A 23,974-nucleotide genomic window follows, 5' to 3' on the forward strand; every position below is an offset into this window, starting at 1 on the left:
CCCAGCCCCCTCCCCACCTCCCCAGCCCGCTGGCAGCAGCCCGGGGACCAGCTCTGCCCCATCGCTGCAGCGCTGAAAGCCGCTGGCTCCTGCCAGAAAACAACAGCTATTTCATGGAGGGGGGAGTTATCGGATTAGTCAGCAAACCATGCCGCACATAACTCCCACCAAAGGTACAAGCAAGTCCCTCTTCTGTAGTGGTTATGCTAAAAATAAGCCCTGATGTGCCACATAAAGGCACAAAACTTTCTTGTGTTATTTATTTATGGCTTGTGCCTTTAAGAAAAAAAATTATCACACATGCAAAAATACAGATATGCTGTTATAGAGCTTCAGCCTCCTGATACACATTCTAAACAATCAAGTTTTCTTTAAATATATACTCAGACTAAGAGTTGAGGGTGACGCTGGCAGAAACACTGAAATACAGCATGTACAGGGCTGCATATGTGGCATTGTGAGAATCACATGTAGGTGTTTGAGAAGAGAGACTGAAACAGTCTCACCAGCCATACAAAAGCTTACCTACACCCATATATGTGGTGGGAGAGATCCTAATGATTCGCTGTTGCTATCACACATTTTTTCCAAATGTCATGTTTCCATTCTCTCTATCCCACTCTGCTGTAAATACTCCCTAAATGTGGAATTAGCTACCATTAAAATGACAACTCTTGTCCTTGTTCTTGGAAAAAATGCCACTGCTTGAGCCACCCAAAGGTCCATGGTGAGGAGGAGATTTCAGGCAACGCCAGAAAAAGTCCAGCACGAATGTGTGCTCTGGAGCAGAAAAGCCATGGTGAGCAGCCTCAGGAGTAATTTTCTGACCTATCCCACAGCCTTCCCTGGCACCCAAGCTCCAAAACTCAAGGCCCCAAGAACAGAGCAACAAAAACTCCTCATATTGCATAAAACCCCACACTTTTTCCCCTCTGTAACAGAGCACTCAGGGCTGAGCTGGCACACAAAGGTTTCTCTGCACAGCACACGGATACCCTTTGGACATTCCGCAAGCAACCCAAGTGTCAGAGAGGGCATCTGAGATGCACTGCCAGTGGGCACCCTCTGCCACAGCAGGCCTTGTAGCCAAGCTGGTGGGTGATGGCAAACATGATCCTGCAGCATCAAAATCCTTTAGAGCGCTGTCAGTTATTTTAATAACAGAACAGGATTGTTTTTATAGATGAAGTGAAATCAAAGCTCCTCTGCTGGCAGTAGAGTTGAAGCAGAACTTTTTTTCTGTTGGTCAGATACAGAAAGTAGTGGTGGCTTCTTTTATGGTAATTCTTTTCTAGTAATGGTCTCACTGGTGTGCTGTGGCTCCAGTATCGCACTCCACGCAGGGCAGGAGTATGGCAGCAAATGTTTTCTGGAGCAGCAGCACTGCAGCATCCCAGCCACTCCAGTAATGAGATTAAGCAACAGCTTGCTAGTCAGGGAGGGGAGCAGGCGTTGCTGTGGGGAAGAGCACACTCTCCCTCACACTGCCAAGCCTTCCCAGCCACTGTCACAGAACAGATGGGATTACCAAAGCTGCCGTTTCCACAGAACTGTCCGATCACGTTCACACAGCAAAAACCTGCATGCCTAGGGCAGGAGGGGACTACACTACCCCATGTAATCAAGGGGAAAATTGCTACTGATTGAACTCAAAACAAATAAAGTTAGACATTCACATCCACAGAAAGTGAGAGAGGGTACATCGCAGCCTCCTCCTACCACTGTGCTGGGAGGCATGAGCAAGCCACTCTCGCAGCAAGACATCACCAGCCCCAGTAACTTTCCTGAAAGAGTTTTGGGGCTCTCCTGGGCTGGTGGAAGGCAGTCATGCACCCAGACACTGATTTATAGTAAATAAGGAGCCCCACTTTAAAGGGCAGACAGTCAAAAGACAGGAAAACCATTTCAAAGAGAAACAGAAGGATGGGTTATATTGATAACAGTATTTTTTCTCTTGCTGTTGCTACTAACTACTCTCCATTCCATAAAACAGTGATATTATCAAGGCTTACTATCTTCTGTTTCTAATCTCTGTCAAGAAATTGAAGAAGGCAGCAAAGCTAGTTATTTAACAACTAGGACACTGAATGTAGCTATTTTTCCCTTGGTGCACATCCCTCTTGGAAAAATCCTCTATTGAAGGAGATGCTGGAGGGAGCTCTGGACCCATCATATGGGGCAACTAGACCACGCAATCAAATTGTGCCTTCTGGGCTTAAAATCTCTAATTTTGTTAGCATCTTCTGCATGTCTGTATTACACACCTCCTTGCAAACACAAACACACAGATGAGGCTTTCCTGAAAGTTTTAATAACAGTTGAAAACTAAGTTTTAGGAGGGTTTAGGGGTTTGTTCTAATAAAACAAGGACATGTCTTACTGTCAAAGAACAGATTTCTGTTGTTCTCGCACAACATCAGCATCCCTTGATGCCTAGAAATGCTATAAACATTTTCTCTCTAAAAACAGCTATTTTTTTTTCCACATTAGAGAGTCCATAAAACTGCGTGGAGCATCAGCTATTAGGGGCTCATTGAATAATTCATCCCTCATTGCAAGCCCATAATGTCTTTTCTCAGCCTTTTGTGGGGCTGTTTTCTCTTCTTTTCTCCTTGAATTATAAAAAGGTTGCCTTCTTTTGTTCACATCAAGCTGCTGCTAGCTGAAGCTTTGTCTGTGCAAAGCCAAAGTGTGAGTTTCAATGGACTCCCCCCTCTTTGTTTTCCAAGTTCATCTCCAAGTGTAGATTGTGTATAGAAGGCCTTCTTTGTAAAAGCTGGAAAAGTTGTACAAATGTTTGACCAGCTCATTTGGTACTTTTGTCTCGCCTTCTCCAGTGCCTGTGCATGTGCTGGGCAGCGACTTCCACACAAGGCGGCCGGACCAGGCCCTTGCCTGCCCCTGCCCTGGCCCGGCCGGGAGCCAGGCGTGGCTCCAGCGGGAGCTGCAGCTGTCCCCCCGCAGCAGCCCTTCACCTCCGCCTTGTTCAGGTTGCAACCTTCTCGCAGTCCCAGGCCAAACACCAACACATGCTCTTCCCAGCAGTTTTAAGAGCAGAAAAAACAAAACATGTGTCTCCCTGCCCGGTTCAGACTGCAGAGACTTGAGACTCTGCAGGTTTTTGCTACAACTGCCCCTTCTCTGCAGCTGCAGCTTTTTGCTTGGCTTGGGAAAGGAGCCCCTGCACGGCTGTGGTGAGGGGCTCTGTGGTGGCCCCAACCCTCCAGCTCCCTGGATATTGAAAGCCAAACTAACAGTGACTCCCATCTTTGTTCCATTCCTGTACGCTGCGGGGCAGCTCTGCTGGGGGAGTGGGATACGATGGATGTGGCAGCCAGGCTGGCAGGGCTCACTCGCCCTACACCTCCTGCTGTGCTGGCCCCAGGACAACCTCTGGGAGACGGGGAGTGATAGCCACCAGCACCTGGGACTGGCACTGGACTGTCACAGGGCTCCACGGAGAGCAGGGACAAGCACGACTTTACCTCTTTCGCTGAGGATGCCATCAATGCTGTGCTTGGCCTTCTTGTCGCCTTCCTCCACCTCTTTTCTTTCCAGCTCAGCCTCCTCTTCCTCGCCTTTCCCAAACTTGCTCCGCAGGATGCGGCTGATGGAGCTCACTTCGGGGGAGAGCGCAGAGCTGTGACCGGCTCGTCCCCAGCAGCCCCCTGCGGCTCTCGGGCCAGCCCGGGAAGCCGAGTCCCCCATCAGTGCCACCGGCCTGTGTCCCTCGGCCACTGCCAGTCGGGACTTAGGGACGGCAGCTGCCCACTCCCGTCCCCGCGGGGTTTCACGGGGCACCGTCCCGCACCGATTCCAGCGCGGGCACAGTGGCTCCCGAGAATCTTTCTGTCCCCCGAGCCCGCATGGTGGGTGACAAAGACCCTCAGACCCCTCACAAACACTGCTCCGGCTCCACATGCCCCCGGCCCCATCCCGCAGACAACCCGCCGGCGCAGGGAGCTGCTCCCCATCTCCTCGTCTCCGGCAAGCTCCGAGCCCTCCTGTGGCAGCAGCCCGGAGGGGACGGCGGGGAAGCGTCGGGAGGAGGAGGGGAGGGGGATGCAGTTGCGATTTAATTGAAAACACCCCGCCGAGAGCAGGAATCCTCCCGGGAGGGAGGCACCGCGTGCTAGCGGCGGCCGCTCCGCGGGCACCGCTCCGGCCCGGGGCTCCGATCCCGAGGGGACGGGGCTCACCCGGGTACCGCGCTGACCTCCCCGGCCGCCCCCGACCCTCCAGGACACTCCGAAACCCCCGCTCCGTACCTGACGGCACCGAGTTGCGGTCACACACCCCGTCCTTCAGCAGCTTGTCCCGGATCTCCCAGCTGAACATGCCCGCGTTTTCCCGCTTGTATTCCTCTATTTTCTTCTCAACATCCGGCGTCGTCACCTGCTTCAGTAAAGACAAGGCGAGCGGGCACAGTCTGTAGGGCCGAGGAGCCGGGGCTGCCGCCGCCAGAGCCCCGCGGCGCTCGGAGCCGCCCGCGCCGTCGTCAGCGAGAGCCGACACCGGCCCCGCTGCAAACGCCGATATAAAACACCCCAGGCGGCAGGGAAAAGTAAGAGGGGACAGAGAAGGTAATAACGGGCCGCATAAAACGAACACACTCCGCGTTAAACGAAACGTCCCAGAAAATCCTCCGGGGTTACCGGGAAGGTGGGACAGAGCCCATGGCATGGAAAACCCCGAATTAGGCAGCACCGGCTGCCGTGCGGCCGAGAAAATAGCAGGTCGCGACCAGCGGAGGACTCCGGCAACGAAGCTCCAGGTCAGTAAAGTTTCGGCTGAACAAAGTTTGCAGCTCCGAACAAAAACCAGCATAATAAAAATGCGGAAAAGTTCGAATACCGGCATTTTTCTTCGGCAGCCTCGTGATTTTAAAATAAATCTAAAAACTAAACAAAAAGAACGATCTCTCGGCTGGCAATAGTCTTACGTTTGAGTAGCACACTTATACAAAATTACCTCTACTCCTAACACGGAAAGGAAAAGTTCGGGCATCGCTTCGCTACTTTAGAAGAATCAAAGAAGGACGGAGAGGGGGGGAATCTAGCAACAACTTCCAATAAAAACTCAAGCCTTTACTTCACTTTAGTGGGAAAGAAAAGCTAGAGAAGGAGAAATTTAATCTAGGGAAAAAAATTCGTCTCCGTTATTGTTAGCGCAAAATTTTTGGTGGCGTAGCTATAAATACTCGCAGCTCTAGAGCAGAGAGAAAAAGTAAACAGAGCAGAAGGAGCGGTAAAGAGACCGACAGAAATACAGATTGTTTTCCTGCGCTTTCAACGAAAGCGGGAGGGCCCGATCCAGCCGTGTGGGTCAGCTCCACACCGGAGCGATCGCGTCCCGGTCCGTCCCGCAGCCCCGAGCCCGCCTGCGCTCCTGCGAGAAAAACGAGCGCGGGGCACGCGGGGCTCTGGGAAGCCAAGCTCTCAAAAAACTGCCCCTTTCGCCCTATTTTCGTTTGGGATTTTTTTTAATAGCATTTCCTTTATTACCTATATTATCGCCAAGAACTCCAACAATATTATCTAAAACTTCGGGAAGTTTGAGAGCAACAGGCGGGGACACGGGGTGCTGTGTCCCACAAGTGTCTGCGCCCACCCCCGGTCTCGCACGGTCCCCCCGCTCCTCCTAAGTGCCGCCGTCCCGACCGTAAACCCCGGTGCCGACCAGCCTGGGCCGTGTCCCGGTCGGAACTCGCTCCCCGCCACCGCGACCGGGATTTGCCCGGTTCCGGGCGGGCGGGAGAGGCTCACCTTGGGCTTGCTGCCGCCGATGGCCCCCGGCCGGATGGAGCCCGTCTCCTGGTACCTGCAGAGAATTTTGGAGACGCAGCCGTGGGACACTCGCAGCTGGCGGGAGATGACACAGGGCCTTATGCCATGGTGGGCCATCTCCACTATCTTGTGCCGGATATGGTTGGGTAAAGGCCTGCCATTGATAAACACTCCTCCGAGCTGATTGACTCTGCCCTGGCCTAGAGGGGTAGAGACTAGAAAAGGAGGGAAGGGAGGCAGGGGGGTAAATGGCGTTAACGTCTCCTTCGGATCCTGCTGCGTCTTTTTTTTTTTTTTTTTTTTTTTTTTTTTTGGTTTTGTTGTTGTTACTGTTTTTTTATCTTTGCTTTTCTATAAAACTCACCCGCCCGCCCCGCCGCGCGCCCGAGGCCCGCAGCTCCCGCGGAGACCCCGCGGCCGGCCCGGCGGGCAGGGAGGGAGGCGGCCGCGGCTTCACCTGTTGCACTCAGCCGGAGCCGGCTTTCAGAGCCCGCCTGGCTCCGGCGGAGAACGGGGAAGCGGTGCGGGAAGGCCGCGGTGTCCCCGGCGGCGCGGGGGCCGGCCCGGCTCGGCCGCCCCGGGAGCGGCGGTGGGAGCCGCGGCAGCCGCCCGTCCTCCCTCGGGCACGGGCCTGGTGGTCCCCGGGACCGCGGGGCCTTCGCACCGCCGCTACCTTGATTCAGAGCGGCCACTCGCAGCAACTCGGTGCCGACCCACGGTTCTAAATTTCCTTTCGATTCGCATTGCTTTTGTTCGAATTGAATTTTTTTCCTAACTTTTCCCCCACCTTTGGGCTCCCCTAATCACCACCCTTCACTAAGAGAACCGGGGCCGGTGCGCTGCCGACCTCCCGGTCGGCTCCTCCTGCTCGCGGGACGGGCCGCTCGCAGGGTGCGAGGCCGGAGCCGCCCGAGCCGCGCCCGTGCCGGGACAAACCCTGGTCTGACAACCCAGGGGGAAGCCGGGCGGCTGTCCTGGAGGACTCCGTGCGCCAGTTCTGGCGGGCCGGGGGCCGCTTTGTTCCGGCGTCCCGACACGGAACGATTATCCCTTTCCCGACCGGGAGCAGCATAGGCGCGGCCTTACCTTCTAGCGGGAACCCGCTGCGGGGATAGTTCTGCCCGGCCCCGGGGCGCATCATCCTGGGGACAGCTCCGGCCAGAGTTGTCATCGCTGCGGCAGCGACCGGCAGGGTTATATCCAGGTGAGGGCTGATCTAGGGGAGACCCGCGCTGTCAGCGGGCCCCGCCGAATCAGGAGCGGTCCCGGAGGGGGTGGGGGATGCCGCCGAGGGGCGGGGAGGAGGCAGCTCCGCCGCTGCCCCTTTGTCAGTGACCCGCGCTGCCCCGCACCGGGAGGGCAGGGGCCGGGCCGGAGCCCCGCCGGGCGGCGCGGCTGAGCGCGGGGAGGGCGGGCGGGGGCGGCGGCGGTGTCCCCGGTGCGGCGGGGAGCGGCGGCCGCGGGGCCCGGAGCATTTATCGGCTCCGTGCCCGGCGCGGCCCGGCGGCGGCGCCGCCGCGATTGGCCACCGCCGGCCGGCCCGGCCGCGCCGCCCCCGCTGATTGGGCGAGCGGGCGGCCCTCGCGCGTCGCCCCGGCCCGCGCGACGGCGGCGCGGCCGGACCGGCACCGCGCGGCTCGGCTCGGCTCGGCTCGGCTCGGCTCGGCTCGGCTCGGCTCGGCTCGGCTCGGCTCGGCTCGGCACCGCGCGGCAGGACACGGCACGGCCCCGCGCTGACCCGCGGGCAGAGCCGCGATGGACCCTTTCCCCACAAGCAGAGGGCGGCCGGCGATGGGGATCTACTCGGTCCCCCGACGGCCGCCCCAGCCCCGGGAGGGAAGAACCGACCGGGCCGGCCTGGACACCGCACCGCTCAGGACCCCGTGTCACTGCGGGACTGGGTGGGACAGCCCCCGCCTGGCTGCCACGAAGCGGTTTTTTTTGCCTGACTCCGCTCCCCGAGCACCAGCGGAAGGGTGGGGGCAACAAACTTTTTCATTTAAATGAAAAACTGCTCATTAATTCTTTCCTTTTACTTATTTACTTTGAGCTGATATCTCTCTACGTACAGAAGAAACATCTCTGGAACAAACGGTGCTCACGGTTTTGAGAGCAAGAGCTGCCAATGAAGATCTCCGTGGGGATGTCTGCTTTTAAAAATCGGTGGGACAAGGGTGTCCCTGCGTTTCACGCGTGTGCGTGAGCGTTTATATGTGTATGGTGCGAGGCGGTGCATGTTAAAGTCTTACTAACAAGCGTTTGTTCCCAGGAATTTATTGTAGTATTCAAACTAAACTGCTGGAAAAATAAAAGAGGTAAAGTCTGCCTCGGAGCTGGAGTGCCCACAGCAGGATATGACGCCAGGAGTGTTGTAAAGACTGTCTGTCCTTAGAGAAGGTACCATTGTGCACGGCCTTTTATTTATAACTTGGTAAGTGCCAGCAAACTCGCCTCCTTTACACTCCGAAGTGCCAGCCCAGCTTTCCACAGGGCTCTTTATTTGCAATCGTCTATTCAGGAACTGTCACTCCAGAGCTTCAAGTTATTCAAGACCTTAATCAATCAAAAGGATGAGAATCGCTCAGGTTTCCTCCTTTGAAATGAAGGGGGAAAATGTTTTCTGGGCTTCCACTCCGCGTTCCCTTTACGAGCACGACGATCGTTGCGGGGCCGGAGACGGCCCCAGGGTGGGTGGGGGCTCGCGTTATTTAGGCAGAAATCCGGAGGCTTAATAATAAGCGAACCGGCCGTCAAGGGACCGGCAGCAGCACGCCGCGGCCCCCGGGGAAACTCGGAGTTTGCGTCGGGCTCCGCTCCGCAGTGAGGAACGAGGGGTCGGCAGAAGAACCGGCACCCACTGCATGCCTGGGTGCCTCTGCCTTTCTCTCCAGCCCCACGCGCTGGCCACCAAACTGAGTGGTTTCCCTCGCTTTCAAATGCACACAAACACATCCAAATACCGGGTGCTGCCTGGGAACGCTCCCGCGCCCCAAGGAAGAGGCTGGCAGGAAAAGTTCACACTCAGTGAAAGTCAGCGTGTATTTCACTAAGCGTTTGTGCTCCACAAACACCCCGGTGGCCGGAGCTCTGGGAAACCCGTTAGCGAGCCCTATGGAAAACCAGTCCCCTGAGAGCCGGGCCGAGCCGGGCTCTGGAGCGCCCGCGGCAGACGGGGAGCGCCCGGGCCCGAGCCGTCGTTCCACAGACCACACCGCGCCACTCGCCACTCGCCTTTTACTGGAGGGAGCAAGTCGATATAAGTGTTATTTAAAAAAAAAAAAAATAAAAAAAATATATTAAACTCCTTAGGGTTTGATTCTCACTTGGGAGCCCTGCGGCGGGGAGCAGGGCCGCACGAAGTGCACCCGGCGCTAACAGCATCCCCGTGGCCACCTCACTCCCCATCGGTACCACTGCGGCTCCGAGCATGGGAGCAGAAACCCTTCCTAGCCATCGCGACGGGTGCCATTGTGATGCTGTGGGCAGTTATCCTCGTCCAAGAGAGGAGGGGTGCGAACTGGTACTGTCTCGACCCCTCACCCGCGGAGGAGGAGGAGCGGAGCCCCTCATCCCGGCAGGAGAGCCAGCCTGGGCAGTGTTTTTCAGCTGCTTCCACCCTCCTTTAACGACGCGCTTTCGTGTGCGTGCCGCGTGTTTTTGCGTGGAGCCAGTGTCGCGCCCGGGGCCGCCCCGACAGGGCCGGCCCTGCCACAAACCGGGAGCTCCGGAGCCGCCGCTGCTCCCGGCGATTGTTGCCGGCCGGGGATCGGGGCTGTCGGGCCTGGACGCTTTCCCCGAGAGGTCTGGCGGCTCCCGCTGCTCCAGTTCCCCGTTCCCCGTTCCCCGTTCCGCGGCCGGCCCCGTGGGGCTGCGCGGCCCCCGCCACCCCAGCGCGCCCCCGCGGCCCCAGAGCCGAGCCGCGCTTCCCCAGGACAGGCGCGGGGCCGGGCCCGCGTGGGCGGCCGCGGAAAGCCGTGTGAAACCCACCTAGTCTCGCCCTCGCGGTCCTGCGCTACCAGACACCGAGTGCCCCGCGATGAAACAGCCTCATCTTCCCGCACGGGAACTGTGAAAAATTCAAGGCAAAAAGATTAGGCACGAATGCCTGGCCCCGCTCCTCCCTCCCCTCCTCGCCCCCACCCCCATATTACAGTCCTTTAGGCCAGCAGAGATGATTTCACGGTTTTCCAGTGGAAATAGCTAAAAACGCTCCTGCTAATTACAGAGCTCTTCCAGGCCAGGTGCACTTTTAATTGGATTAGTAAGTGCTCTATATTAAACCTGCAGCACATCAAATGGACAGTGAAAATTAGAGCTATTAAGAACACAGGCAATAATTTCTGAACGATAAACAGTGTTGGTCTCCCCTCTATTAGAAATAAATCAATTACACTGTTTCCGGTTTGGTGCACACAAATTCATTTCTCATACGGGTTTCGAAGCGACGTCTCCGGTTATTTCCAAGGGAGGTGGAGAGGAGACAACACAGTTTGATACATAGAAACGTGTGCTTGGAGAAAGGAAAGGAAAGGAAAGGAAAGGAAAGGAAAGGAAAGGAAAGGAAAGGAAAGGAAAGGAAAGGAAAGGAAAGGAAAGGAAAGGAAAGGAAAGGAAAGGAAAGGAAAGGAAAGGAAAGGAAAGGAAAGGAAAGGAAAGGAAAGGAAAGGAAAGGAAAGGAAAGGAAAGGAAAGGAAAGGAAAGGAAATGCGGAGGAAGGAGTAGGAGACAGAAAAAGAGAGATAGGGAAAGAAAGAAAAACGAAAAACACCAACAATAAAAACCCTAAGAATGAAGGAAGCCAAGACTAACATAACTATTGAGTATGTATGGACGCCTATAACTGCTATTTCGTACTCCACGCTGTCCTTGCCATAAACACCTAAAAAAAGAAACCTCTGTGTCTCCGGCCGAGGAGACCCTCGGGGCTGCCCGGTTCAGCTTTACCCGCTGCCTCATGGCTGTCCCTTCACACAGGTTTCCCTCTCTTTCCCCCTCCCACAGCGTGTGAGTGCGTTTGAGGGACCCTGCGCTCCCTCCCGCCGGTGAGCGAGCGTGTGCCCGGCGGGATGGGCAGCCGGGCTTGCGGGGCTGGGCTGCGGCTTCCAGGAACCGCTGTCCAGCCCCGGGCGTGTGCTCCGTGGCAGGAAGGTCCTTCCCCACCGCAAGCCGGCCGTGGGGACACGCGAGCGTTGCCACGGAGCAGAGCGCGTTATCCAAACCGGTATCGACGTGTTGGGACGAGAGTGACCCTCGTAGGACGGCGAGTTGTAAAAATGCCACAGAAGAGAAACTTCAATACTGTTCAAGAAATTTGGCGTCAGTGTAATATGAACGCTTATTGAATCCCCCGCTTTGAGAGGGGACGCGATAGGGAGCGTCGGGGGGTGGTGGGACGGAGAAGAGGGACAGGTAGGGAGGCAGCAGGTGGTGGCATCCCGCGGCACCGCGCCGGCGGCCACAGCGACAGGCAGCTCCGTACAGCCCAGTCTCGCTCTCAGAAATAAGTTCCGCCGTAGAGACCTCCGAGGAAAGCATCTCTGTACCCTATTTTCGCACATCACCCCTCCCGTTTATGGACACAGAGGTGTCCGCGGACATTACTCCTCGAGCCGGGCGCTGTGAGGGAGGGAGCCCCGCCGCCGTGCTCCGGGGCAGCCACCCGGGAAGCGCGGCGGGATGCGGTACTGGGATCGGCGGGATGAGGCGGTGGGATCGGCGGGAGGAGGCACTGGAATCGGTGGGACCCTTCCCCTGTCGCCAGGCTGGAAGGCTGGGAGAGAACCAGACGTAGTCTAGAAGGGGAAAGTACCCGCTCGGCCACCTTCCCGGGCCCACCGAGCACCGCGCCGGAGGGCAGCGGCCCCGGAGGAGCCCGGCCCGGCCGCCCATGCCCTGGGAAGGTCCGAGCTGGCCGTGGAGGGCCAGCAGGGGCTGGCTCCTGGGCTGGCACCTGGGCCCAAGCTTTAGCAATAAACAGAGACAAGTAACCTAAAGATTAATTATTTTTAGTGAGGGTTTTGTTTGGGTTTTGTTGTTGTTGTTGTTGTTGTTGTTGTTGTTGTTGTTGTTTGTTTTTTTGGTGGTTTGTGTTTTGTTTGGGGTTTTTTTTTTTGGGCTTTTTTTTTTTTTTTGGTGGCAGAAACATAACACTATTTTGAAAAAAAAAAAAAAAAGAAATTACCAGCAAAGGGCCGGGGAGATTAACATTTGGAAACTTATGAAATGTAATCTGCATATCCAATTGATTCCCACATATCAGTTGAAAGGATAAAGATGCGTATCTCCATGATGGATATTGCATTAATAGGCACATAAATAAAGGTTGAAAAGTCATCACTGAAAGCTTTGAACCTTTTCCCATTGCTTTTATGTCCCATCCGCACGTTTCAGCACCAATTTTTTTCTTTTTTTTTTTTTTTCCTTTTTGAGTTAACGTTTTCATTAATTTACAGCTACAGTACTCCTGGCAGTCGGTGAAGGGGCAGCTCAGTACGGGAGGAGGGTCTGCAGAAGGCCAGGAATAGGGGACAGAACACCCGCAATCCCCTGTGCCAAGTCCAGGACCACTCTCGAGCTCCGCTGACCGGGCCGAGGGATAAGGAGGGCACCCTGCCTCTGCCACTCCGAGGGTTACATCCTCGGGGATCGCCTGTGCCAGCACCACGGACGGAACAGAAATCTATTTCTATTAGACGGAACGGAGGGGAACGGCAAAGTATTTCCGCGGTGGGAAGATTCGAAGTAGAGCTCATCACAGGGGCCCCGAAGGGAGCCGTGAGACGGAGCAAACACCCAGGGGGTGAGAGGTGGCCCCGAAGGGCCGAAATCCATCCCCACGTAACCGGCGAGGGCGGCCGTGGGCGAAGGCCGCCCTCCGTCTCCCTGTAAACTGGCAATAAATACAACATGTATTTCACTAACTCCTCACCTTTCTGATTGCTACCAGATCCTGCAGTAAGCGATACTACAGCTGCCCCTCCGCACTGACACGTGCCCTCCGAGCCAGGGCAGGGATAGAGCCGCACTCCTGCGGCTGGCAGCGGCTGCGGGCCCCGCACCGCAGAGCCCGGGGGCTCCTTCCAGCGGGCTGCGAAGGGACGGTCCTTCGCTGCAGGAGACGGGAGGAAAGGGCGGTGTAACTCGTGTATTTCCGACTTTAAAGATTGCCATCGAGCTTGGGGTGCATAAAGAGCGGCAGCAATGCCGCGCTGTGTCCCCGCCGGGATGGCAGGGCCGGGTGCCCGCGGGTCACCCGTGGGAAACGCGCCTCTTCCTCCCGCGCCTCCTCCGTACTTAACGGCCCCATTTCAAAACGAAGCGTCTAATCGTCGTTAATTACCAGTAAAAACACCAGAGATTATTAATTCCAGCAGTGTCACAATGGATTTCCACCGGGAGTTTTACTGCAGCAGAGACCATGAAGCTTTAGAAAGGCGAGGCTCGGACCATCAGATAGGTTTGCCTGCGGAACAAGGGGTTTGAACAGCAGCTGGAGAAACGAGGAGCACCCGTGGCCCTGCGCGACCCACTCCGGGTCTGCCAACAGATAGGCACCGGCAGGCATCCAGCACTGCATCCCAAAGGTCCCAAATGTCTCCTCGGACACTTTACTTCCCTCTCTGCTTCCTCGCCCTCCATCCAATACGATTGAGCCAGGAATTAACGATATTAAGGGAGAAGCACAGACATTGAATTCATTAATCGGTATTGCGTCCACAGCTATATGATTTCATCGCTTATTCTTTTAAAGATTAACTGAATTAAAATTTGGGAAAGGATAAGCAGAAAGAGAGTGAAAAAGAGAGAAAATGAACAAAAGATAGAAGGAAAGAAGAAGGAAGGAAAGGAGAAAAAAGAAAGAAAGCACGAAGGAGGAAAGGACAGGAGAAGGGTCTTGCCGGTGCCGGGGCGGCGGCCGTGCCCTCCGCCGCAGAAGCGGGCGAATCCCGGAGCTGGGGCAGTGGGCAGGAGGCGGCCAGCTCCAGCCCCGACTCCATCCCCCGGCTCCATCCCCCGGCTCCATCCCCTGGCTCCATCCCCCGGCTCCATCCCCCGGCTCCAGCCCCGACTCCATCCCCCGGCTCCATCCCCCGGCTCCAGTCCCCGACTCCATCCCCCGGCTCCATCCCCCGGCTCCAGTCCCCGGCTCCATCCCCCCGGCTCCAGCCCCGACTCCATCCCCCGGCTCCAGCCCCCGGCTCCATCCCCCGGCTCCAGCCCCCGCTCCCACAGCGGGTACTGCCCAGCCCCGAGCCGGGTCGGGAGCCGGCTGATGCCACCGTTTGCTTTCTCCTTCTCCGCCACCCATCCCACGCTGGAATACAGGGATTCCTCTTCACAGCTCCCGTCGATGCCAAGCGCTCACTTCCAAGGTCACAGCATCGCTGGGTTAAGCAAAACACAGCGGGGCAGACACAGCGAGAGATGCGGGCAGACACGGCGAGAGATGCGGGGCAGACACGGCGAGAGATGCGGGCAGACACGGCGAGAGATGCGGGGCAGACACGGCGAGAGATGCGGGCAGACACGGCGAGAGATGCGGGGCAGACACGGCGAGAGATGCGGGGCAGACACGGCGAGAGATGCGGGCAGACACGGCGAGAGATGCGGGGCAGACACAGGGAGAGATGCGGGGCAGACACGGCGAGAGATGCAGGCAGACACGGCGAGAGATGCGGGCAGACACGGCGAGAGATGCGGGCAGACACGGCGAGAGATGCGGGGCAGACACGGCGAGAGATGCGGGCAGACACGGCGAGAGATGCGGGGCAGACACGGCGAGAGATGCGGGCAGACACGGCGAGAGATGCGGGGCAGACACGGCGAGAGATGCGGGGCAGACACGGCGAGAGATGCGGGCTTCGGGGCGCTCCCAGCCCCGCCGCGGGAACCCTCCGGACAGGCAGCGCTCCGCTCACAGCCCCCGGAGCTCGGCCTCGGGCCAAAATTAAACAACTACCCACAAAACCCAAAGAACTTAGGGTGTTTGGGTTTTTTTCTTTTTGGAATTTTTTTTTTTTTTGCTTTTGTATTGTTGGCTTTTTTTTTTCCGGGGACAACAGACCCAATTTATATCTGGACTGATATTATTAGTAATCGTTACCGAAGACACACTTTCCTTTCCCTTCAGAAAAAAAGCAGAAGGAACTCCCAAACTAGAATGTCACCCATTTTCCAAGCAATGTTGATACTTAAATAATGCAGGGAGATCTAAATTTATTCTCACATAGAAAGGTTTGCCACCTAACTAGAAGAAAGTGTGTTTTCTATTTTATGGTGTAATTTAATTTACTTTGGAGTTTTCAACAGTTTTAGATTTTTTTTTTTTTTTCACAGAGGAATACTTTCTTTCTCCTAATATTAAATGTCCAACTAACAAGTCCTTATTTTCCACATGGAAACCAAGCTGGTATTATTGTTCACCATCACTTTTTCAAAGTCATAAAAGGCTTCATTCTTCCCATTTTAAAGGAAAGCAAATTTTGATCTTTATCTCTCTCTTTACTCCTCAAATTTCACTCTTGAAAACACACGATTCAACAAACAAACAAAATCTCTACCAAATGCCAAAGGCTGTTGTTGCTATTTATTACAAATAAAAAATATCACTAAATAATAACTGAAATGGCTTTGTTAGATTTTGCTAAACGAGCTTAGAGGTAGGATGGGGAAACATAGCTTACATCTAGACTTGTAACGAACTGAAGTCTAAAATTTAGGTTTCCTGATGAATCAGAAGTAGGTTTGGGGGAGAAAAAACAATAAGAATAATTCAAACTATTCCCCTCAAATTTCATAATCCAATGAGACTAATCAACCTCGTGGTATTTGATTACTGTAAAAATCTTCTTAAAACAGCTGAAATATTTCTCATTTGAAGCTATTTTTAAGAGATTATGATCACCTTGATGCCAAATCTCTCAATCTGCATGACATGTGAACAGCACGCCTGAGACAGCTCAGAACTGAGCTGTGAAGCTGGTTTCAGACCCAGGTGTTTTCAGTAAGACCAGATACAGGCAGAAGGCCAACACTGCTCCTTCCCTGAACACAAGCAAGAGTATTTTATGCTGCCTTGATCAAAGATCAGCGTAGTTGAATGTGTCTAGTATGAAAGTATGACTCCCCCATGACACAAACCATATTTTGTTAATACAGTTGAGGTATTTCTTTCAGCTATCTCCATTTCTACATGCACCTGGATAAAATGTGAAAGCGGGGCAAGTTGCAGGATTTTCTAGCTTTAATAAAAGTGAGCCACCAAATTTAAATACCCTTCAGAAATATTAGGAATCATTGCCATGAAAACCCCATTGTTTCCTTGACCCATTTGTAACATGAAGGGAACATTTGTACTGTTTGTGTGAAGATTTTGCACCAAGGGACAACTGACAGGGAGCTGCCTCTGATGTGGTTTAAAGGAGAAGAGATGATCACAAGCAAATATAAACATTTATCTTTTTCTTATCTTTTTCTTATCTTTTTTTCTTGATATTTTCTTTATTTTTTTAGATTCTTTGGCAATATAACATAATAAAAAAATTAACTAACGTCCAGTCAAAAAAGCTTCTCCTCTAGACTGGTAGAACAGACAAGCACAGAATAGTTACACAACATCCACAACCCAGGGGAAAGGGCCATTGAGCTCAGGAGGGTTTAAGTGCACACAAGGAGCTCTGACAAAGTCATTTAATTTCAATGAATTTTAGGCTCTCAATTTTGTGTCCATAAACATACCTCACACCATATTAATAACAACTGCACTATTTATGCTTAAGCTGGTGGATCAGAGACGGTTAAAAAACATTCCTCTGGATGCATTCCTGTTTAAATACTGTCTTCTCCAGCAGCTGTTAAAATTCTCAGTGATGCAGAGAATACACTGTTATGGGATTGTACCAGTCATGAACATGAGCAAGGGTGCTGAACAGCCCCTTCCCTTGGGATTTACTGAGACCACTGCCCTAAGCAAAGCTGTGAGCCCAGGTGTGAATGCACACAGCAACCTCCAGAGAAACTGAACTTCACACCCACTTCCAATTCCCACTCACTGAGCTCTGTCTGTTTGCACAACCACTACAGCCAGCTGGAAGAGTTCTCCCACTTCAGTGGTAGGATTTAAACAGGGAATCCACATGAACCCTGTAATTATACCTGTACCTCTCAGCCCGTGGTAACTGTGTGCAGAAACTCGCCCTGCCATTGTACATAAAAGGAGTTTTATACAAAGGGTTACACTTTGAGCAGTGTACAGTGAGCTACCTTGGGATGCATGCCTTGAAAACAAACCCTGTGAATGATGATTTGTGCTACAAAGAAACAGCACTAAGGTAAGAAGAAACAATATTTCCATTGCACTTGTCCTTCACCATATTTTAAAAATATTTTTTTACAATGCAAGGAAAAAATAACAGAAATTTATTCTTTTCTGTTCTTTGAAGTATAAATGCTGACAGAAACTCGCTTTTCAGAGTAATACAGTTGAGATTCTCAGCCCACAGTACTATGATTAATTATGATTTTCAAAATATACTTCCAAAATGCTGTCTCAACCTAGATAAAACTAGATGGGAAGCAAACTACCACTCACTTCAGGAAATATAGCTCATTGCTCTAATTGGAGAGATGTACAACCCAATACCCACTGCTGTTAGCCACGTTTGTATTATTTGGATTTGTGCTAAATTTCAAGTTATCACAAACATGAGAGTAACTGCTATCCTGCTTTATACATGATAAAACAGAAAGTTCTATCCATAAACAGGCCTTTTAACCAACCAAGTAGATAATGTTCCTTCCATGTATTTATGAAACACTTCAAACACTTCACTTGTCAAACCTGCCTTTCCAAGATGAATACCCACCATTATATAAATGAATATTGTGTGATTCTTTACTGCTTGAGTGGTAAAAAAAGGAATATAATTTCTTCTCTGCAGCCACAGGATTTATTAGAGACACTTCCAAAGGAGAGAGCAGAAATAACCGTGTCACTGAAGGTACAGGATTAATATTAAAAACATAATTGTTTTTAAAAAAGTTGAACTCTTGAGCACAAGTTACACAGAAGGACAACATTAATGAAATTGTAGTAGTGACTGCCCTAATGCATCCCCATATATTGTCAAAGGCAGAAGCTGCCCACAAATAGCACATACTGATTTTTCTCCTGCAGCTGCTGCTTAGTCCAGTGAGAACTTTGCTCCAGCAGAAGCAGCCACCTCTCCCAGGTGAGACAGAGAAGCCCAGTTTGCAGCACATGACTACTCACCCAGGCTGCATGTTGATTATCTGGGCTCTGCCTTCCTGTTTGTCTTTCCTTCTCTTAGGCTAATGTGACTGATATCCACCAGCCTATTCCAAATCTCAAACTTCACATTTGATCTTCCCATTTGGAGTCCAGTACACTTCAGTTAGGCAGAGGAACTGGGGATTATTGCCACAAAAAAGTTAAGATCTTTAGGCACAACAGGAAACTATGGGTCTTTCAGAGTTCACCCAGACTGTGATCACGGAGAGGTGAAAAAATTTCTGAGAAAGCATCAGGCCTTTGTTTCTTTTCTTGGTGTTTCCATTCCTTGTGCCCCAGACTGAGTACCACAGGAGAATACTGCACAGTAGAAAAAAAAAAACAAAAAAAAAACAACAAAAAGCTGAGCACAAGAAAAAACCCCAGGCGGTACCTTGTATTTCCCATGATTTCTCCCATGGTGTTGTGGATTACCCTGTCTTCTCTGCTTTCCCACAGAGTGCCGCAAAGTGACACTTCTCCTGCAAGATATGTGGATTGTGTGACTGATGCACACTCCTGCTGCATATCTCTGTGTGGTTTTAAACAACCAGAACACACAAGTGTTGTGACTGAAATACCTACAATAGTAAAACACCACCAGCCAGCCAGATTTTATCTTTCTATATTTTTACTTAGTTTTTTTTTACTGAAACTTGAGCAAACTTTGGCTTTGGACAAGCAGTCTGTACACTCAAAGGAACCCAAAATACAAATATAATAGTGGGATTCTACAGCAGCCAGAGATTTATACAATGCATGATTTTTTTGACTGGTACTGTGATGTGGATCCAGACTAACTCTCCTGAAACCAGAGGAGTTTCCCAAAATCTGTGTAAGCAGAGAAAAGGATTTGGCATAAGATCAGTCTCTCCATTTTAATTTGCCTCTGATATATTTTTAAATATATGGGCAAGAACCTGATATGTAATATGATCATTCAATGTGAATAAGCCTGAAAATCCTGTTTAGGCCTGTGATCTTCAACTTTTTGTAATGTGCTAACCTCTAAATGCTTTAAAGTTGACCCTCACACAAAAGATTTAAGTTTCTGATGATCAATTTGCTTTTCTTACTTACCTTTTGCAGCTCTTTTATAGTCCATGGATCCCAGTTGAAACCACTGATTTAGTCAAAATGGCAAATACTGTTTACAGAGAAAAGGCAAGAATAAAACTATGATGTGGAAAGTAAAGAAAAAGATGGAGTATACACTTGTAACTGTAATCAGTATTTCAGCTCCATAACAGCTTCTGTGGGACTGCAGCACCCACACACATTCCCACGTGGCAGCAGCTCACAGCTGTGCCCACAGTGCTGCCAGCACCCCTGGCACACCTCAGCAGCTCCCTGCAGCCAAAACCTGCTGGACTGGGGCAGAGTAAAGAAAAGAACTGTTCAGGGAGCTCCAGCTGAGCTCCACGAGCACTCAGAGCCACCTCTGGATGTCCACGAGGCACAGCCGGAGCGGCGACGGCTGGCTGGGCTCACCTGAACTGCAGGGTGGGTACTGGAGCTTACCTGCCTGACCACAACTGCAGACACACACACTGCATTTGCAGGAGAAGCACAACACAGGAAATCATATATTGGTGCATATGATGTACACATGTACATATTTTATATATTTATTTTTCTTAGAAAACATTGCTGCTGTTTATGTCCATTAATTTACATATATTTATTCCTACTACAGTATCATTTACAATAATACTTTCACTTCTATAGCACCTCCTCTTCAAGGATCTCCAATTGCTTAAAAACATTAATAAATAAAGCCTCACATCTTGCCTGTGAGGTAGGTCAATGCTATTATCAAACTTTACAGATGCATTAACTGAAGAACAGAGAGGTTAAGGCCCAAATTTTCAAATATTTGTACCTGAAGTCAAGCACCCAAATTCTCATTTAGATGCTTAAATAAAAGTCTTGTGATTTTCTTTGGTGCAGAACATCTACAACTACTGCTGAAGTCAACAGGGGCTAACGGTCAGGCCTGATTTTAGGAGGCATAACCTTTTAGACAGCTAACGAGCAACTCCAAGTTGGAAAACACTGGTCTAGGTACACAAATCTCGGTCAGAGCCACAGTTGATCCCAATAATTTATCTCCTCAGGGCCTTTATACTATGATATACAACTTTAAAAGGCTGGTGCGGATCTTTTCCAATAGACATAAGTGACACAAAAAATCATCTACTGTTTCCACAAACCGCGTCCATCATCAGAGTCTATACAAATACTGCTTGGTTTGTGGGGTTTCTTGTGTGTCAGGGGGTTGTTTGTCACACATTTGTGATAATCAAGACATTGCACAGCACACATCACTTGTGCAGTCATGAAACACATCACACATCTTCACCTGCTGTCTTTACATTTCTACAGAGTCAATTTCTTTGCACTTGTGATGAACAGAAGTGGTCAAGTAAAGGTCTATTAAGAGGATACTTGTCAGAATATCATGCAGACAGCTTGCAAAATACACATACTAAAAGATCACTTTTAAAATTCTTGAATTGTTAAGCACGAAAATAATTACCTCATTCCATTACAGTACTGTGTAGAAACGTGGAATAAGCAGCATTATCTTATTCCCAATAGAATAGATTATAACAACTAATTAAGTTTAAAAAATTCAGGCACCAAATGAATAATCCTGCAACATAGAACAGTATCTATATAGAGTGCTCTCCTTAATATACTACAAAACCAGCTGTATGGCAATGTTTTTCCATTTCATATTATGAACATCTTGTCACATTTTAAAGACATCTTTGATGTTCCAACCTCACAGAACAAAACTATTTTCTACTGTCCCTTACAGAAACTCCCAACACAGAAGATAAACTTATCAAGAGGGAAACCCATTGTCTTATTACAGCTACCTCAAACGAAATTTCAATCACAAATTACATTACTGCGTTCCACTTTTACAGTGATGCTGAAAGTCCATACTTTAATGTGGGCTTCTCTCATCGCATAAATATTGGAAACAGTGGCCAGTGAAATATTAATCCCTATGACAGGAGGCTCTTAGCTCTGTTTCAGAGCTCCATTAATTAAATAATCTTCCATCAATTGTTTTAAGTGTTCAATGTAGTGTTTCAGTCTCCCACATTAAATTAGAATTTCAAAGAATTAAATAATACAGCTTATTTTAAGCAACCATCAGAGGGCTCAACGGCCTTCTAATAAAATTATAATGAAACCATACTCAGTACACTGTAGGAAACTTTGGCTCAGTCTCTTTTAAGATAATACACTTCTGTTACAGCTTCTTCTATATGTTAACTTCTTAACGTCATAAAAGGGAAAATACAAAGCGCATTTAACATCGTGTTCCTGTTCTGCTCCTAACCACAGCGAACCTCTCCAATTATCTTCCAGGTGGGGGCAACAGTAAGCCAGTTTTCTTTAATCGCGATTGTGTCCTTCTGCATCAGGAGCTCCGCACCCGGGGATGCGCTCCGGCAGAGGCGGGCACCGCGCACATCCCAGGCTGCGGCTCCCCAGGGAGGCCGTTCCAGCCATCTCTGCCGCCAAGGCGCGCCCTGCCCTCCCTCCCGAGCGGCCGGACCTTCCGTACCCATCGCCGGGTCACCCCGCCGCCCATCCCCACCGCCCGGGGCAGTGCCAGCGCCGCAGGGCCCGGCGTGACCCCGGGCCGGGCGTGCGGCCGCGGCAGGGCCGGCACCTGTCAGCCCGCCCCGCCCGAGCGCCCCGCGGCCGCTCGGGGCTCACCCCGGCCGGCGCTCCCGGCTCGGCGGCCGCTCCGTCCCCGCTCCGCCGGGCCCGGCCGCGCTCAGCCCGCCCCGCCCGGCCCGGCCGCGCTCCGCCGCGGCTACGTGTCGCTCCTGCGGGCGGCCCGGCCCCGCGCCGAGCCGTTGGCCGCGGCCCCGCCGGTGGCCGCCTCGGGCCGGTACTTGAGCCAGCAGATGAGCCATGTGACGACGACGGAGAAGAGGGCGAGGATGCTGGCGACCGACAGGCAGATGGGCCCTACCGGCGACGGCGACGCCGCGGCGCCGGGCGCGGCGTCCCCGCCGTACTGGTTGACGAAGATGAGGCCGGTGAAGAGCAGCACCACCATGGAGAGGAAGGAGACGACGACGCACACGCAGCCGGCGCTCAGCGCCGCCCGCTTGCAGCTCTGGCAGCTCTCGTAGCCGCCGCCCGAGGAGCGCGGCCCGGCGGGGGCGGGGGGCGGCGGGGCGAGGGCGGCCGCCGCCTCCCGGGCGCGGGGCGGGCGGCGCGGCGGCAGCGGCGGCAGGCGGTCCTGCGGCACCGGGTCGCGGGCCCGCAGCTGCGGCGGGCAGGCGGCGGCCAGCTTGGTGTTGACCGGGAGGCCGTGGACGCGGTGGTCGGGCAGCGCCGTGCGGTGGCGGCAGAGCGGGCAGGCCAGGGAGGCGCCGGGCGAGCGCCCCGGGCCCGGCTCGGCGCCGGCGGCGGGGGGATGCTGCGCGGCGCGCAGGTGCAGCTGGCTCAGGCACTCCTGGCAGAAGGTGTGCAGGCACTCCAGCAGCTTGGGCGCCCGCCGCTCCAGGTCGAAGTAGTTGTAGCAGATCTTGCACTCGTAGTCCTCCGAGCTGGGGGCGGCGGCCGCCGGCGGCGGCGCCGCCACCGCCGCCGCCTCATCCTCCCGCCGCCCGCCCTGCCCTACGCCGCCCGTCTGCGCCGGCTCGGCCATAACATCTCGCCGGAGGGGGACGGAGAGCCGCGGAAAGGCGGGGAGTGCCGGGCCGCCCCGCGCCTGGCAGGCGGGCGGGAGCCGGGCCAGCCGCGACCCCGCCGCCTCCTGGCCGCGCCCGCGGGCTGCGGCGGGGCCGGGCGCGGAGGGCGGGGGATGGAGGAGGGCCGCCGGCCGCCTGCCTGCGCCGCCCGCCGCGCTGGCGGCTGCCGGGGGCTGCTGGCGGCTGCCGCGGGCGGGGGGCGGGATCGGCGCCGCCCGCCCCCGGGAGCGGCCGCCGGTGCGCGGCGGCGGCTGCGGTGCCTCTCTCCTGCCCGCCTGGCGTGCGGTGCGGTGGGGCACGGCGCGGCACGGTACCGCACCGCAAGGCACGGCTCGGCTCGGCACGGCTCGGCACGGCACATCAGAGCGCGGCCGTGCGGCGCGGGGCCGCTGGCGCGGCGGTGCCGGTCGCCGGCGGCTCGCTGCCGGCTCGCCGGCGGGAGCCGCCCCCGCGGCACGACCCGGCGGGGCTCGGTGCTCTCCCGCAGTCCCTCCGCCCTGCAGCGCTGCGGGGAACACGCCTGGGCGCCAGGCAGCCTTTTCATCCTGGAGTGTATTTTTCTAAAGCGTTCTGTTGATTTTAACAGTTGACGAGGATTCCCCACTGTCAGTGTGCTTTGGGACCTGCAGTTACAATGACATGACACTCGTCAGGAACGAACACGGCAGATGAAGGGTTAATATGGGAAGGCAGGGTGGCATCTCTTGCATACACCGCGGCTCACAGGATAACTGATATTTTACTGCTTTTCGGAAAGAACATTTTGTGCACTGTGATTCTCGTTCTTTATGCACACTGAAAAATAAGAGGTATTTTTTTTCCAGAAGCTGGAGGCCGAAAGAGCTGCTGATGTTGTTATTTGCATCCTGACATCGCTATACGATTGAGAGCTTTCCCCCAGTTTAATGAAAAACCATCCAAACAGTGAGATGTCCATAGCTGGGAATGTTAAACAACCTGACAGATTTCACTACATCAAAGTCTGCACTGAGAAACTCTTTTGTCTTCAGGTGTAGCCGAGGCCATAATGTGATTATTTCTCTCTGCAGTTCTGAGGATTGCTCTAGGCAAGTAAGGCCCATGTTTCAGGTACACTGCATTGCCTTGCTGTCTTGCTAAAGCTGCAGCTTGGGCATAGCAGCTCTAGCCTGAGAGCTGGGTCATCTTGT

At 53.2% G+C, this 23,974-nt stretch overlaps 2 protein-coding genes across 6 annotated transcripts in view; both read right to left on the reverse strand.

Moving 5' to 3' along the window:
* Positions 1-6,969, reverse strand: part of PAX3 (paired box 3) — a 76,980-nt gene extending 70,011 nt beyond the window's left edge. For 3 of the 5 annotated variants that reach the window (XM_021553661.2, XM_021553659.3, XM_021553658.3), the window contains exons 1-4: positions 6,873-6,969; positions 5,766-6,001; positions 4,269-4,398; positions 3,486-3,620 (exon numbers count right to left, since the gene is read on the reverse strand). In XM_021553661.2, coding sequence (XP_021409336.2) covers positions 3,486-3,620; positions 4,269-4,398; positions 5,766-6,001; positions 6,873-6,957 — 586 coding nt within the window. In that variant the 5' untranslated portion in view covers positions 6,958-6,969. The remainder of the gene's footprint in view (positions 1-3,485; positions 3,621-4,268; positions 4,399-5,765; positions 6,002-6,872) is intronic. The other 2 variants (XM_021553662.2, XM_021553660.3) reach the window with 1 other exon arrangement.
* A 14,947-nt stretch (positions 6,970-21,916) lies between these two features.
* On the reverse strand, positions 21,917-22,838 carry RNF228 (ring finger protein 228). The gene has a single exon (XM_077785552.1). It carries the CDS (start codon positions 22,760-22,762, stop codon positions 21,917-21,919), a length of 846 nt encoding a protein of 281 aa, XP_077641678.1. The 5' UTR covers positions 22,763-22,838.
* Positions 22,839-23,974: the final 1,136 nt, after the last annotated feature.

This window comes from Lonchura striata, chromosome 10 (genome assembly GCF_046129695.1).
Source record: "Lonchura striata isolate bLonStr1 chromosome 10, bLonStr1.mat, whole genome shotgun sequence".
Classification (NCBI taxonomy): domain Eukaryota; kingdom Metazoa; phylum Chordata; class Aves; order Passeriformes; family Estrildidae; genus Lonchura; species Lonchura striata.

What these genes read in the sequence shown, in the direction of transcription:
- RNF228 (XM_077785552.1), bottom strand. Translation starts at nt 22,762, where the DNA reads ATGGCCGAGCCGGCGCAGACGGGCGGCGTAGGGCAGGGCGGGCGGCGG.